Source organism: Corvus kubaryi, unplaced genomic scaffold, assembly GCF_017639235.1.
Source record: "Corvus kubaryi isolate FWS band 111438036 unplaced genomic scaffold, C.kubaryi_AGA036_p1.0 37300, whole genome shotgun sequence".
In the NCBI taxonomy this organism is placed as follows: domain Eukaryota; kingdom Metazoa; phylum Chordata; class Aves; order Passeriformes; family Corvidae; genus Corvus; species Corvus kubaryi.
This window is the reverse complement of record NW_024581093.1, coordinates 17,139,332-17,151,792: the sequence shown is the minus strand read 5'-3', so window position 1 is coordinate 17,151,792 and position 12,461 is coordinate 17,139,332. Positions and strand designations below refer to the sequence as shown.

Sequence of the window (12,461 nt, the reverse complement as noted above, 5' to 3'; positions counted from 1 at the left end):
TTATATAGAACAAATCTGGATGCATGAAACTCCTAAGTCCTTCCTTTCTCTAATTACTGACTTTCAATCCTCTTTAGATATTCAATTGATCGACACACCGACCTTGAAAGATATTTTGTTATTAATGCAGAAGATGGCAATATCAAGACAATAAAGGCTTTGGATAGGGAAGAAATGGCTTGGCATAATATCTCTGTCTTTGCAGTTGAAGTCCGTGAGTATTTCACTGGGGTGTTTCAGAATCAGTGGTACGAATTCTGTAACCCTCCAATTGTCTCCGTTGGATAGACTGCAAGAAATCTCAACAGAAATACCTCAGCATATTTGATCTTCCCCTGGTTGCAGCTGGGAATTTGTTTGTTTTGAGGAGTTTTCCTGCTTCTGTCTCATCTCGGTGTTGCCTCTCCCGCAGACAAACAGCACCAGGAAGCCAAAGTTCCCGTTGCAATCAAGGTTGTTGATGTCAATGACAATGCTCCCAAGTTTGCGGCGGCCTACGAAGCCTTCGTGTGTGAGAATGCCCGAAGCAACCAGGTATGGGCCACCCACCACCTCCTGTGCCCACCACTGCTCTGTGCCCACAACCTTCCCTGTGCCCACCACCTTCCTGTTCCCACCGTCCTTCCTGTGCCTACCACCTTCCTCTGCGCACCATCCTCCTCTGCCCACTACCTTCTCTGTTCCTACCGCCTTCCCTCTGCCCACCATCCTTCCTCTGCGCACAACCTTCCTCTGTGCACCACCCTCCTCTGTCCACCACTTCCCTGACCACTACTTTCTCTGTGCCCATCACCTTCTTCTGTTTCCACTACCTCCCTGTTCCCACCACATTTCCTGTTCCCACCACCCTCCCTGTTTCCAGCACCTTCTCTGTGCTCACTGTGCTCCCTGTTCCCACTACCTCGCTATGCCCACCACCCTCCTCTGCCCACCACCTTCCCTGTTCCCACCACTGTCCCTGTTCCCCACCCTCCCTGCACACGCTTCTCTTCCCTCAGGGCGTTAGCCCAGTTTTGTCTTGTCAGCTCCAATGAGAAGTAGTAAATGAACATTTGTTTAGAGGTTTTGGCCAGAAAGCCTCAAGGACCCAGGAAGGCACTTTATCTCTGAACTGCTACCAGCAGTTATCCAGTGCTTTGTGCACTGAGTGGGATTGGTGTTGGCTGGGAGTACCCACCAGCACAGGGTCAATGGAGCTGGTTCGGGGCAGCTTTCCCAGTTGTTGGACTGGTTTGGATATTACAGAAATACTCAGTGTCTTATGGGAAGAGTCCCAGTACAGTGCTTGTAGAATTTAGCCAACAGATTCATTCCTGGCAATCTGTGAGGAAGAGGGGTTATGATCATACAGAAATACAGCTCTGCACATGACCTGTGCCTTTGCAGTCAGTGCAGCTGTTTGAAAAGGACTTTCTCCGCTGCTGAGTTTTCTGCAGACTTTTATTTATTCTGCTGAGTTCTCATTAGCACATATTTGTATATAAGACTGTAGAAGGTGTGTGCTTTTACAGCTGTAATCCTGGGGTGGTTAAATGCATAGCAAATCAGGATTGCCTGCTGTAGTTTGGAGTCTGCTCTGTGTTTGCAATTGCATATATTTGTATTTGAGGGGAGTTATGCTATTTTTCAATTCTTTATATTCAAGGGCTGTCTCAGAATGCTGTCTGTATGTGATGTACCCAGAGAAGGAGCTGTTTGTTTACCGAGTGCTTTTCTTTTACAGCAATTTATTACAATTAGTGCTGATGACAAGGATGACTCGGCCAATGGACCAAGATTTATCTTCAGTTTACCACCTGAAATTATTCATAATCCAAATTTTACACTCAGAGACAACAGAGGTTTGTGTGAAGATTCCCATTCTACCAGAATCCAAAGAAATGACAAAGTAGAGCTAATGGCCTATGCAATGTCATGTAACAGCATTTTCGTCAACTTTGTCAGAGTTTTTCTCCAAGATTTAGGGGAGGAAGGCAAAAACATACAGCTGAGATGCAAGGATTGTTAACTCACTTGAATTTTCTTGAATGCAGATTTTAAGTTATGTAATAATACCCAACAGGAAGAATCCACTGCCATTTTATCTCCCAGGAAGAGGATAAAACCACTGCCAAACACTCACTAAATGGAATTGGAAGATCTCCTTGGTTTAGAGAAACCTCAAGTTAGCTGAGACAGCACAAATTGTTAGGCTGCTTGTATTTGTTCACTACTGTGATTGCCAGCTTTTGTAAATTATGGATCACAAGAGACATGGGCTAGATTCCCACTGGAATCAAATCACTGCCTGGTGCAGGAAACGAAACGGGGATTTGTGCTGTGGAACGTACCTGGATTGGGTATCTCAGCATCTGGATATCTTGATCCCTTTGCCAATTTGCTATTCATGAAACAGAGTAGAGCTTTGCATTCAGATTGATGGTGAGATGTAAGAAATTTGTAAGCAAAAAACCTCAGGCCTGGGTGAGTGTCAAAATTCAATTGATCACAACATAATGACATCAGTGACCTTAACTTGCCAGAGGCTGAGGGAGACAGAGGAGGTAGGTAAACAAACAAACAAACAAAGACAGGTTTGGCCATTATACATATTTATTCAATTTATTTCATTATATTCTGATTCAATGCTCATTTTTTATTTCCCTGCACAGGGCAAAAGCTGTTTCAGCTTCTAAAGGATTAGTTTTGATTAGCAAACTTTAATGTTTGAAGGAAACTTGACTATTTTCTGAAAAGTAAAACTCAGTTGAACTGGTTTAAATAATGAATCCAAGAGTGCCAGAAGTACAAAAGGCAACAAAATCCAGATACAGGATTTCAGTAAAATCTGTTCTGTTGAGGCACACTTTATATCTGTGCACATCTGAAGGGAGGGTAATTATCATCAGAGCTTCCAAACAAAATCTCTGTTATTCCTGACTGATCAAAGTAATGCTGTTGCCTAGTGCTTGACACTTGTACATACATAAGCAATTCATAAAGGAGCCAGTGCAGGGCATATATTTATTCTCTTTAAAGTAGTAAAACACAAGTTTTGAAAAATTAATGGGTATATTTCTAGAGAGGAGTAAATAAGAGTGTATTCTTTGCTTGAGACCCAGAGGCCAAGTTTGTCTATAAAATACATTTTATGGTCACCACATCAAACTGAAAATAGATCAGATTTTATAATCTAGCAGAGGAAACGTAGGTCAGAGTGGAGATGCTCTGAGTTGTATTATGGTTCCTGACTCCAGCCAATCCCACTAATCCTTCATTTCCATATGCAGCAAATTCATTACTGACAAAATTAACCCGGATAAAAATGTTTTGTAGTTGAAATTATGATGTCACCTTAATGTGGTGTTTCTACCTGGCAGTACTGCAAAAGGTTATTTCAAGAAGGGATTATTAAGGGATTGAATCTTCCCATATAATTTTCTTTTTGGGAAATGAATAGTGTGAGGAAATTCATCCATTTGCATCCTTTCTTTCCCTCGTTTTGTTCAATCGTCGGTGCAATTATGTTGTTAATTTACCTATTTCTGTGGGGTGTTTTTAAGTAAGTTATAGTACAGCAAAGTAAAAAAGTTAAAATTCTGTGTACTTCCATATAAAAAACTTCTTAGGGAGAGTGTGTTACCATTTGCAAGTCAAATAATGTACATGGTCATTCAAAGTCATTTTTTTTCAGTTGTAAGTCTGAGTATTCTATAAGCCATGCCACAGCTTTCAGACAGAATTGCTACTTTCAAAGAAAAATGGCTTTATTAACTGTGGAGAACAGTTAATGAAAACTCCAGTGTTTGGGCCTATTACAGAACTTTGAAGTGAATACAGCCCCATAATTATCATTTAATAGTGTTTCTTTTTAGCAACTCCTGAAAGTAATCACATATTGCAGTAATCCAAAACAGCATAATCATGTTCTACATCCTATTAATAGCCCACTGTGTTACCAAGTCCTCAGCTGAGCCCATCTCCCATAGAAAACATGAGATAATGGCTTAGCCCACGCTGGGATAAAACACGGAATTACTTTTGCACTGTTTCCTTATATTATAGCTCATAAACAAACAGCACTGTCTGCCCAGGCTCTGCTCAACTCTGCTCCCACTGAAGTCAGCCTTCAAAAGAGCAGCACAGGCTCGTGGCACTGCACAGCAGAGAGGCAGATTTTGAGTAAATGATTTCCTGCATTTAATCCTGCTGGGTCCTGTGCTGAGATGCCCTTTTCTTGGACTCCCTCAGCCTGGAATTGCTGGAAGGGCTACAATCCCAAATTCACAAATTAGTGCTTTACAGAGCCTGAAATGAAACTTGTGAGCCCCCGAAAATCAGTGACTAAAGTCCGCTTTTTAAACTCAAACATGTGCTTCACACTTTTTCAACAAGAAAATTTTGAAACACATGACCAATAAAGTCCCAGGATTTTGCCATACATTATCCACAGCAATTGCCACTCCTGGTAAGGATTTTAGACAGCAGAACCCCTGAAACTGTTTAGTTTTCTGGCTGAATCTGCACTCACACCTGATATAGGTGATCAAGTTCACACTACAGTCAGCTCCTGTAATCTAGAATCCTCCTTACACAATCTATGTGTTAACAAGCCCCCAAAAACTAAGCTACATTTGCCTATGCACACAGGAAAAATTGGAAATCATCGGTAAGATCACCAGAGAAAAAGACAAAACTCAAAGGTCAGGGAGATCAGTAAAAGGATCACCAAGAAATAATGCAATTTTAACTTCTAATTGTGAAGATTTCATGGGGAGAACAGGGAATCTTCACTTGCAACACCTTTGGATGTTGGACATCCAAGGCAATAATAGCTGGAAAAACATGAAATTTTGGGAGTGGCCGTTTTGAGATGACTGTTCTTTTCCTTCTTGTGTTAACCCCCATTCTGTTCATTAGGACTGACAGTCAAGTAGTTCCCATATGTGTTAAGTAATAGTTTTAAGCTGGTGTTGACATTTAACTTCTGTTGGCTTAAAAAATGCCATTTTACCAGGATTATAGTTCTACTCCTGGGCCTTGAAAATAATAAAAAAGCAAGGATGAGAATATTAGCTAGGATTATATGTTATCTTTTATCTAGGTAAAAGAGAGGTTTTTTTCTCTTATGGATATTATGTTTCTTCTAAATGTGAGAAGTGAACATAAACAGTAAAAGGAAAAGTTTAAAAAATGACCTTTTAGGCTTGATGTATTGTAGTCCTTTTTAAACTTTAGCCAGGCCTGTTGATTGGATTTTTCTTTTTAAAAATTTATATCAAACTAAAAATTGGTTCCCATTAAAACAGATAAATCAGTCATTGGATCAAAATCAGCTTTGTTTAGTGTAGGTGACTGCAGTGGACCAGGCCAGTCTGTATAATAGCTGAATAATTTGCTGTCCTTTTCTTATTTCTAATTAGGAATACTATTTCAGCTGACAAAAGGCAAGAAAAATAAAATATATGATTAAAAAATGCATAGCCGAAGACTAAACATACTAATATATGGTATTGCCATTCCTTCCACTGTGCCTTTGCAGCCTCAAGGCAGCTGTAGCTCAGCCCCCTGTTAATGTTCATATTTTTTGCCACAAGAATAATCAGCCCTATTGTGATTTTTCATTTAATGGAACAGATCTTGGTTCTCCTATTGAGGAAATGAATTATTAAGCACATTTTAGAGGACTCTGTGGAACAGTTTTATCCTGGATCAATATATTAGTTCAAGTTAGTTGATAGGTTAATAGATATTAGATGTTGTATTTCTATTTGAACCAAATTGTTACGAGCCCATTAATTTAAAGTCCTAAAATAAGGCACCTGTCACGCAGACATTGAGATCACCAAGGTCCTGTGAAAAATTGTGCCTCAAAGTTTAGATGGAGCATGTAAACGTTCAGGAGATTAGAGGGACTCTGAGAGAAACAAAGGGCACCTCCAAGAGCCACAAGTAATAAACAATCAGATCTTTATCAGAGTCTCTGTCCTTACACTGTGTAAAGAAGAAGTTAACAAGCTGCTTTCTACCTAATTGATTTTTTTTTTTTGGTGAGACTTCAGCACCAAAAAGGAACAGTTGTGTCATGACCAGGTGACCACTCAGGGCATCAGGGGTGTGGCCTGCCAGGACAGGGGTAGATATGGGGGATGGATTCATTTGGTGGGTAACAGATCCTACCTAAAATATTCATCCTTTCTGCTGTGAACTCCAGAAGTTACTGGGAGAGTCATAAGAGGTGCAAACATCCTCCCATAGATTGACCAAATCTGGGGGCAGTTTCAGACCTTGTGTTACATCAGGGGCACTGCCCACAAGGGTGGTTAGGGCAAGGCAAGAACGCTTCTCTTTGGGTATAATTTATTCACAGATTTCCATGGAAATCGTGAGGATTAGATCATTAGGAGAGGTTTTATGGTTTGCATTATTAAATTCTGGAATTTATGCTGACTCTTCAATGGGAAAACAATTAATCTGCAGTACCCTGAGGCAGCAGTAAAATGGGTACCTTCGGAGGTGAACAGCCCTCTCTCAGTAGATAAAAGAATTGTTCTTTTTTTTCCCCCTTTCCATTATACAGTGAAAAATAAAGAACGTGGCAAGCCAGGAAAGGTTGTGTGGAATAAATCTTCAATATAAACTGGCTTTTGAAGGTCTGAAATCCACAGATATGATTGCTTCACTTTATTTACTTTGGGATGTTTACAGTTTGGTTCAGGCTGAGCTGAGAGAGGAGGAGCACAAGAAAACCCTATTGGTGTTCCCCTGGGAGTGGGAAGCATGGGCTGCCTCAGCTCAGGGTGTCACCTCACACAGTCCCCTTTCCAAGGCTTTAGCCACAGGAGGTGTGCAGAACCATCCAAAATGCCCTGTGCTGAGATGGCAGCTTGTTTTCTGCCCCCTACACCAGGAGAACCACGGCAGGGCACCTCTCATGAGGACAATGGGAAGAGTTACAGAAATACGGTCAGGAGTGGGACCCATGGATCCCTGTGGGTCCCTTCCAACTCAGGGTATTTTTGGTTCTGTGCTTTAACTCTTCCTCACACCCATGTAATTCATAATGTTCCCAGACATACTATACATGTATGATCAAGCTCTTTGAGTTCTGGCTTTGGAAGCTTGGGTGAAAACCAGATTCTGATAAAACACTGTTACCTTCAGTGTTTCTTAATGAAACAGTGAGGCTCAAATTTCCTCATACACAGCAAATATTGGCTTTTGTTTTGGTGGGAGTCTCTTTATCACAGCCCATTTTGGGACAGATCTCTGTCTACCATGCTTTTAGATGTGACTCCAAGAACAACACATAAGGGAGATCTGGGTTTCATCCCTCCACTGAAATCTTTAATTCTGGAGAGAAAAAAACCAGCTCAGGCAGCAATAAGAAGGTCCAGCCATTTGGGTGGCTGAAAAAATATTGTGAATTTCTCAGAAACTTACAGGTACTAAAAGGTGCTATCAGACAGAGATTATCTGTGTTCCTTGTGTTAATTAAAGAATTAAAACTGAGTGTGGTGCTGTATGAATTAAATGAAATCCTGTAATTTCTCTTGGGTCATTAGAAAGGCAACACTTTATACTGGTTTATTGTAGAATTAATGCTGAAGCCCCTGAAAGTTGAGAGCCATTGCAGCGAGATAATTTCTTTTTCAACATTGCCTACGAGGACAACTTTGTGGGATAATGATTCTCTCTCTTCTTCAACCAGATAACACAGCGAGTGTGCTGGTCAGACGGGAAGGGTTTAGCCGCCAGAAGCAGGATTTGTACCTTCTCCCCATCGTGATCAGCGACGGCGGCGTGCCCCCGCTGAGCAGCACCAACACGCTGACCATCCGCGTGTGCGGCTGCGACAGCGGCGGCTCCCTGCTGTCCTGCAATGCCGAGGCCTACATCCTCAATGCGGGGCTCAGCACCGGCGCCCTCATCGCCATCCTGGCCTGCATCGTCATCTTGTTAGGTAAAAAAGAGTTCTTTCCCTACTGCTCATCTGTACTTGTGTTAAAAAAGTAATCCTGCCCTCAGCTCCATGATGGAGAAATGAATCTTCATTTTTTAGCTTTTATTTTTATAGGGGGTACTGATATGCCTGGATGTGAGAGGCTTTGGGGTGACGTGATTGTGGCCTTGCAGTTCCTGGAGGGAGCCCACAGGAAAGATGGAGAGACACAATTGACAAGGGCCTGGAGACAGGACAAAGGGGAATGGGTTCAAACTGCCAGAGGGCAGGGCTGGATGGGATATTTAGAAGTAATTTCTCCCTGGGAGGGTGGGCAGGCCCTGGCACAGGGTGCCCAGAGCAGCTGGGGCTGCCCCTGGATCCCTGGCAGTGTCCAAGGCCAGGTTGGCCATTGGGGCTTGGAGCAGCCTGGGACAGTGGAAGGTGTCCCTGCCCATGGCAGAGGGTGGGATGAGGTGAACGTTATGGTCTCTTCCATCCTAAACCATTCTGGGCTTCTGTGATATCTTCAATAGCAAACACCGGTGAATTTGTGTAGATGTGCTTGGAGAATGTCCTCTTGTGGCCTAGTGCCAGTTAATCAGGGACACTGCTTAAAGGAGGTCATGGCATACAGTTCTAAGTTTTGTGATCTTCCCTGGATGACAAGTTCCTTATTGAGGTCAGCCAGGATTAATGGCCCCTGGCAGCTATTTCCCTCAAACCCATCTTGTGTTGAAGACAGATGAGTGGCTCGGAAAACCTGCTTTTAAGAAAGTGTTGCATAGTGTTTCCTGATGATTTGAAAAAAAAAAAAAAATATACAATATTTTCTAATTTCCCTGCAGTAATTGATAGAGTTTCTTTTCTTATATACTTTATTTTACAGAAATTTGAGTTGAGAACACAAAAACAAATACGCGTTTGGAGGTGTTGCTTAAAAAAATCCATTTTAATGGAAATGACACTTGGAACTCGAGTTAAGCTTTGGGCATACAGGAGAGGATAAAGATTCGTCTTTGTTTTGTTGCAGATATTCATGTGCTTGGCCTGCTCAAAGGCAGTGTCACAGTGTTCATGCGGCACTGGGGGCCCCACCGACACTTCCCTTGAATTAGTGTTGCAGTAATGAGCAATTAGTAAGAGCAGTGGCATGCAGCCCAGACAGAGAGCCTCAGATCAGTGTGTTCAGTTCTGTGTACAAACATCGCTGCTTTTACCTTACAAGGAGCCCTAAAAATGCAGAAGTTTGCAGCAATCCAGCACAAAAGCTGAGGGTTCAGTGATGCCGCAGTTATTAGCAAAGGGGCTGCTGTTTGACAGTGCAGCCTAACTCGTGTTTTTGTTTTCTCCAGTCATTGTTGTGCTGTTTGTAACCCTGAAGAGGCAGAAGAAAGAGCCCCTGATTGTTTTTGAAGAAGAGGATGTCCGGGAGAACATCATCACGTACGATGATGAGGGCGGAGGCGAGGAGGACACGGAGGCGTTCGACATCGCCACGCTGCAGAACCCCGACGGCATCAACGGCTTCATCCCCCGCAAGGACATCAAGCCCGAGTACCAGTACCTGCCCAGGCCGGGGCTGCGGCCCGCGCCCCACAGCGTGGACGTTGATGATTTCATCAACACCAGGATACAGGAGGCCGACAATGACCCCACTGCCCCTCCCTATGACTCCATCCAGATCTATGGCTACGAGGGCAGAGGCTCTGTGGCTGGGTCCCTCAGCTCCTTGGAGTCAGCGACGACAGATTCTGACTTGGACTACGACTATCTACAAAATTGGGGACCTCGATTTAAGAAACTTGCAGACTTGTATGGCTCCAAAGACACTTTCAATGATGATTCTTAACAATAAAGTTTAAGATTTGGCCTTAAGAACTGTGTCCGAAGTTCTGAAGAATCCAGAGGAAATGTAAGCAGGTATTTTTTTAAAAATCAAGAAAAATCTCATTTAAACATTTAAGTTTGACAGAGAGGATCCCTTTGATAAAAAAGGACATGAAAGTGGTAAATACTGTGAAGTACCTTTTCCTACAAAAGGCAAATCTGGAAGTTGGCTGCCAGCTTCACTAAAGGAAAAAACCCACTTAAGAAATGCGAAATATTTAAATGAAGGAAAATGCTAAAAGCAAACCTACAAATAGGGGAAATCTTTTGTGTGTTACGAACATCTAAATCTTTTATGTCAAAGAAGCTTCCACAAATTAGAAAAGATAACAGTTCTGAGCTGTAATTTCGCCTTAAACTATGGACACTCTATATGGTAGTGCATTTTTAAACTTGAAATATATAATATTCAGCCAGCTTAAACCCATATGATGTATGTACAGTACAATGTACAATTATTATGTCTCTTGAGCATCAAACTTGTTACTGCTGATTCTTGTAAATCTTTTTGCTTATACTTTCATCTTGAACTAATACGTGCCAGATATAAAAACTCTGTCTTGTTGCAGTGGGAGGCGCCCTATTTCTATGTCATTTTTAATGTATCTATTTGTACAATTTTAAAATTCTTATTTTAGTATACATACAAATATCAGTATTCTGACATGTAAGAAATGTTACAGCATCACACTTATATTTTATGAACATTGTACTGTTGCTTTAATATGTGCTTCAATATAAGAAGCAGACTTTGAAATAAACTGATTCTTTTTTAATTCTTGTTCTGGTTATTAAGCATATAAGGAAAAACATAGTGTTTCTAATGTCCCATTTATAGTTCTGACTAATTTACTACAATTGTGACCTTTTAATAGCCTTATTTATTATGTGTTTGTAGTTGGTTTGTTGCCTTGTTAAGTGATTATTTAAAAATCAAGTACATTTTACAAATGTTTTTTAGATTAAAACAAATGTAACGTCTGGTGAACATTTTGTACCCTCTCTATCTACAGCTTGTGGCTGCTCCCAGAACGCAGTAAGAACCGTCATATAGTCCTACTGTGTTTCCTGGATTAAATTAAGTGTAATACTTTTCAATATTTCCCATGTAATATGCATTTATCTTATATCTTAGAGATTCCCGAGGTTTCAGGAGTGACTTTGTGAGTGGACGGGAGTACTCTGTACTTACACTTTACTCCAGGCTTGTGAGTTTCCGTATCTGTGCTGAGCTTCTGCGGGTTCTAGAGACTGAAATCTGACCCAGTTTAGCTGTGACTTCCCTAAGGACTGTTCTACCTGACAATTACCTTACCTGAGTAGTAATTAAGATTCCGGCACTTAATTCCTATTTTTTAAAATTTTTTTTTTGTTTGTTTGGTTTTTTTTATTTTTAATTTCCAGTAGAATAGCATCGTCTGCGGATAGGGAGACATTTTAATTTGTGATGACAGAAATACAGAGTGCTTTCAGGGTTGTTCCTTGTAATGTATGTTTTTAATCCAAAAAGGGATCTATAACTTTTTTTTTAATATTAGTTCAGAAGGGGCAAGGGATTGGAATATGTTCTGCACATCAACATTTTCTGCATCTGTGTACAGCTGTACCTTTGCTGAATTTAATATAGTTGGCTGTGTAGAGTCAGAGATCAGCAGCTGCAATATGGGAAGCGGCAATAAATAAATAGAAATTACCTACCTTTTCCTACATTCCTATTACAGGCCCTGTCCTTCATTTGCAGTCAGGTACCAAACTGCTTGATCTGAGAGGAAATCTGATTTGTTGGTGTGTTGCTTTTCTGAAGACCCCCCATATATGTAGTTAGATTAAAATTGAACTTCTTAAAATGATGACTGATGTGTCAGCTCTATATCCATAACATATTCACTTGTCCCATTATATCCCTATGTTTTATAAGGCAGAGTTTGCTAAATCAGCAGATTTGCTCTACAATGTTTATTGTAATATTTCACTTTATTATAGCTGTATGCATTCTATATAATTCTATAGTTTATTATTAACTTGGTTCAAATTTCTTTGGTTGTTGATTTTTCTCTGTTTATAATCCAAAGAATATTTTGCTAGATTTGCACATTTCTCCATTATAAATTTAAATAAACATTGAAAAAAAAAAAAAGAAAAGTAATGAGTATCACTTTACAAATTAACAAATTGAAATAAAGTAAAAAAGAAGTAATTTGTAGGACTCCATCCTCATTGATGCTATCTGGGTTTATTTCACTTTTGAGCAAGTTTTAGAATTAATAACGGCATTTTCTACATTTTTATGTTTAATTTTTAAGAAGGACATTGTCAAGTACATTTTTTAATAGTTTCAAGTGCTTTGAGTTTTAGTCTCTATTGTTTGTAGCACTCTCGTAGATGTTTGGAAATAAATTTTCTTTCCCTGCTGGTTTTGTCCTTTTTCTTTTGATTATTTTTCCCCTTCCCAGTGGATGTGGAATTATCGCAGCATTTTATTAAGTCAGGCTTGCTAACCTCAGCCAAGGCTGCCTCTGAAATGCTGGGAATTATCCTCACTCCGGACCATCAGCAGCACCTTGGATGAGCAGCGCGTTCTGGCACCACAACAGGACATTGCTTTGCGTTGAACTTCGCCGTGGCCCTCGTGGGAGCCTCAGGTTTTTAA

General features: G+C 40.8%; 1 protein-coding gene across 2 annotated transcripts in view; it reads left to right on the top strand.

Moving 5' to 3' along the window:
* The window catches only part of CDH11 (cadherin 11), an 82,406-nt gene extending 70,184 nt beyond the window's left edge, over window positions 1-12,222 (top strand). For both annotated transcript variants that reach the window (XM_042027640.1, XM_042027641.1), the window contains 5 exons: window positions 78-214; window positions 413-534; window positions 1,724-1,841; window positions 7,691-7,942; window positions 9,277-12,222. In XM_042027640.1, coding sequence (XP_041883574.1) covers window positions 78-214; window positions 413-534; window positions 1,724-1,841; window positions 7,691-7,942; window positions 9,277-9,773 — 1,126 coding nt within the window. In that variant the 3' untranslated portion in view covers window positions 9,774-12,222. The remainder of the gene's footprint in view (window positions 1-77; window positions 215-412; window positions 535-1,723; window positions 1,842-7,690; window positions 7,943-9,276) is intronic.
* Window positions 12,223-12,461: the final 239 nt, after the last annotated feature.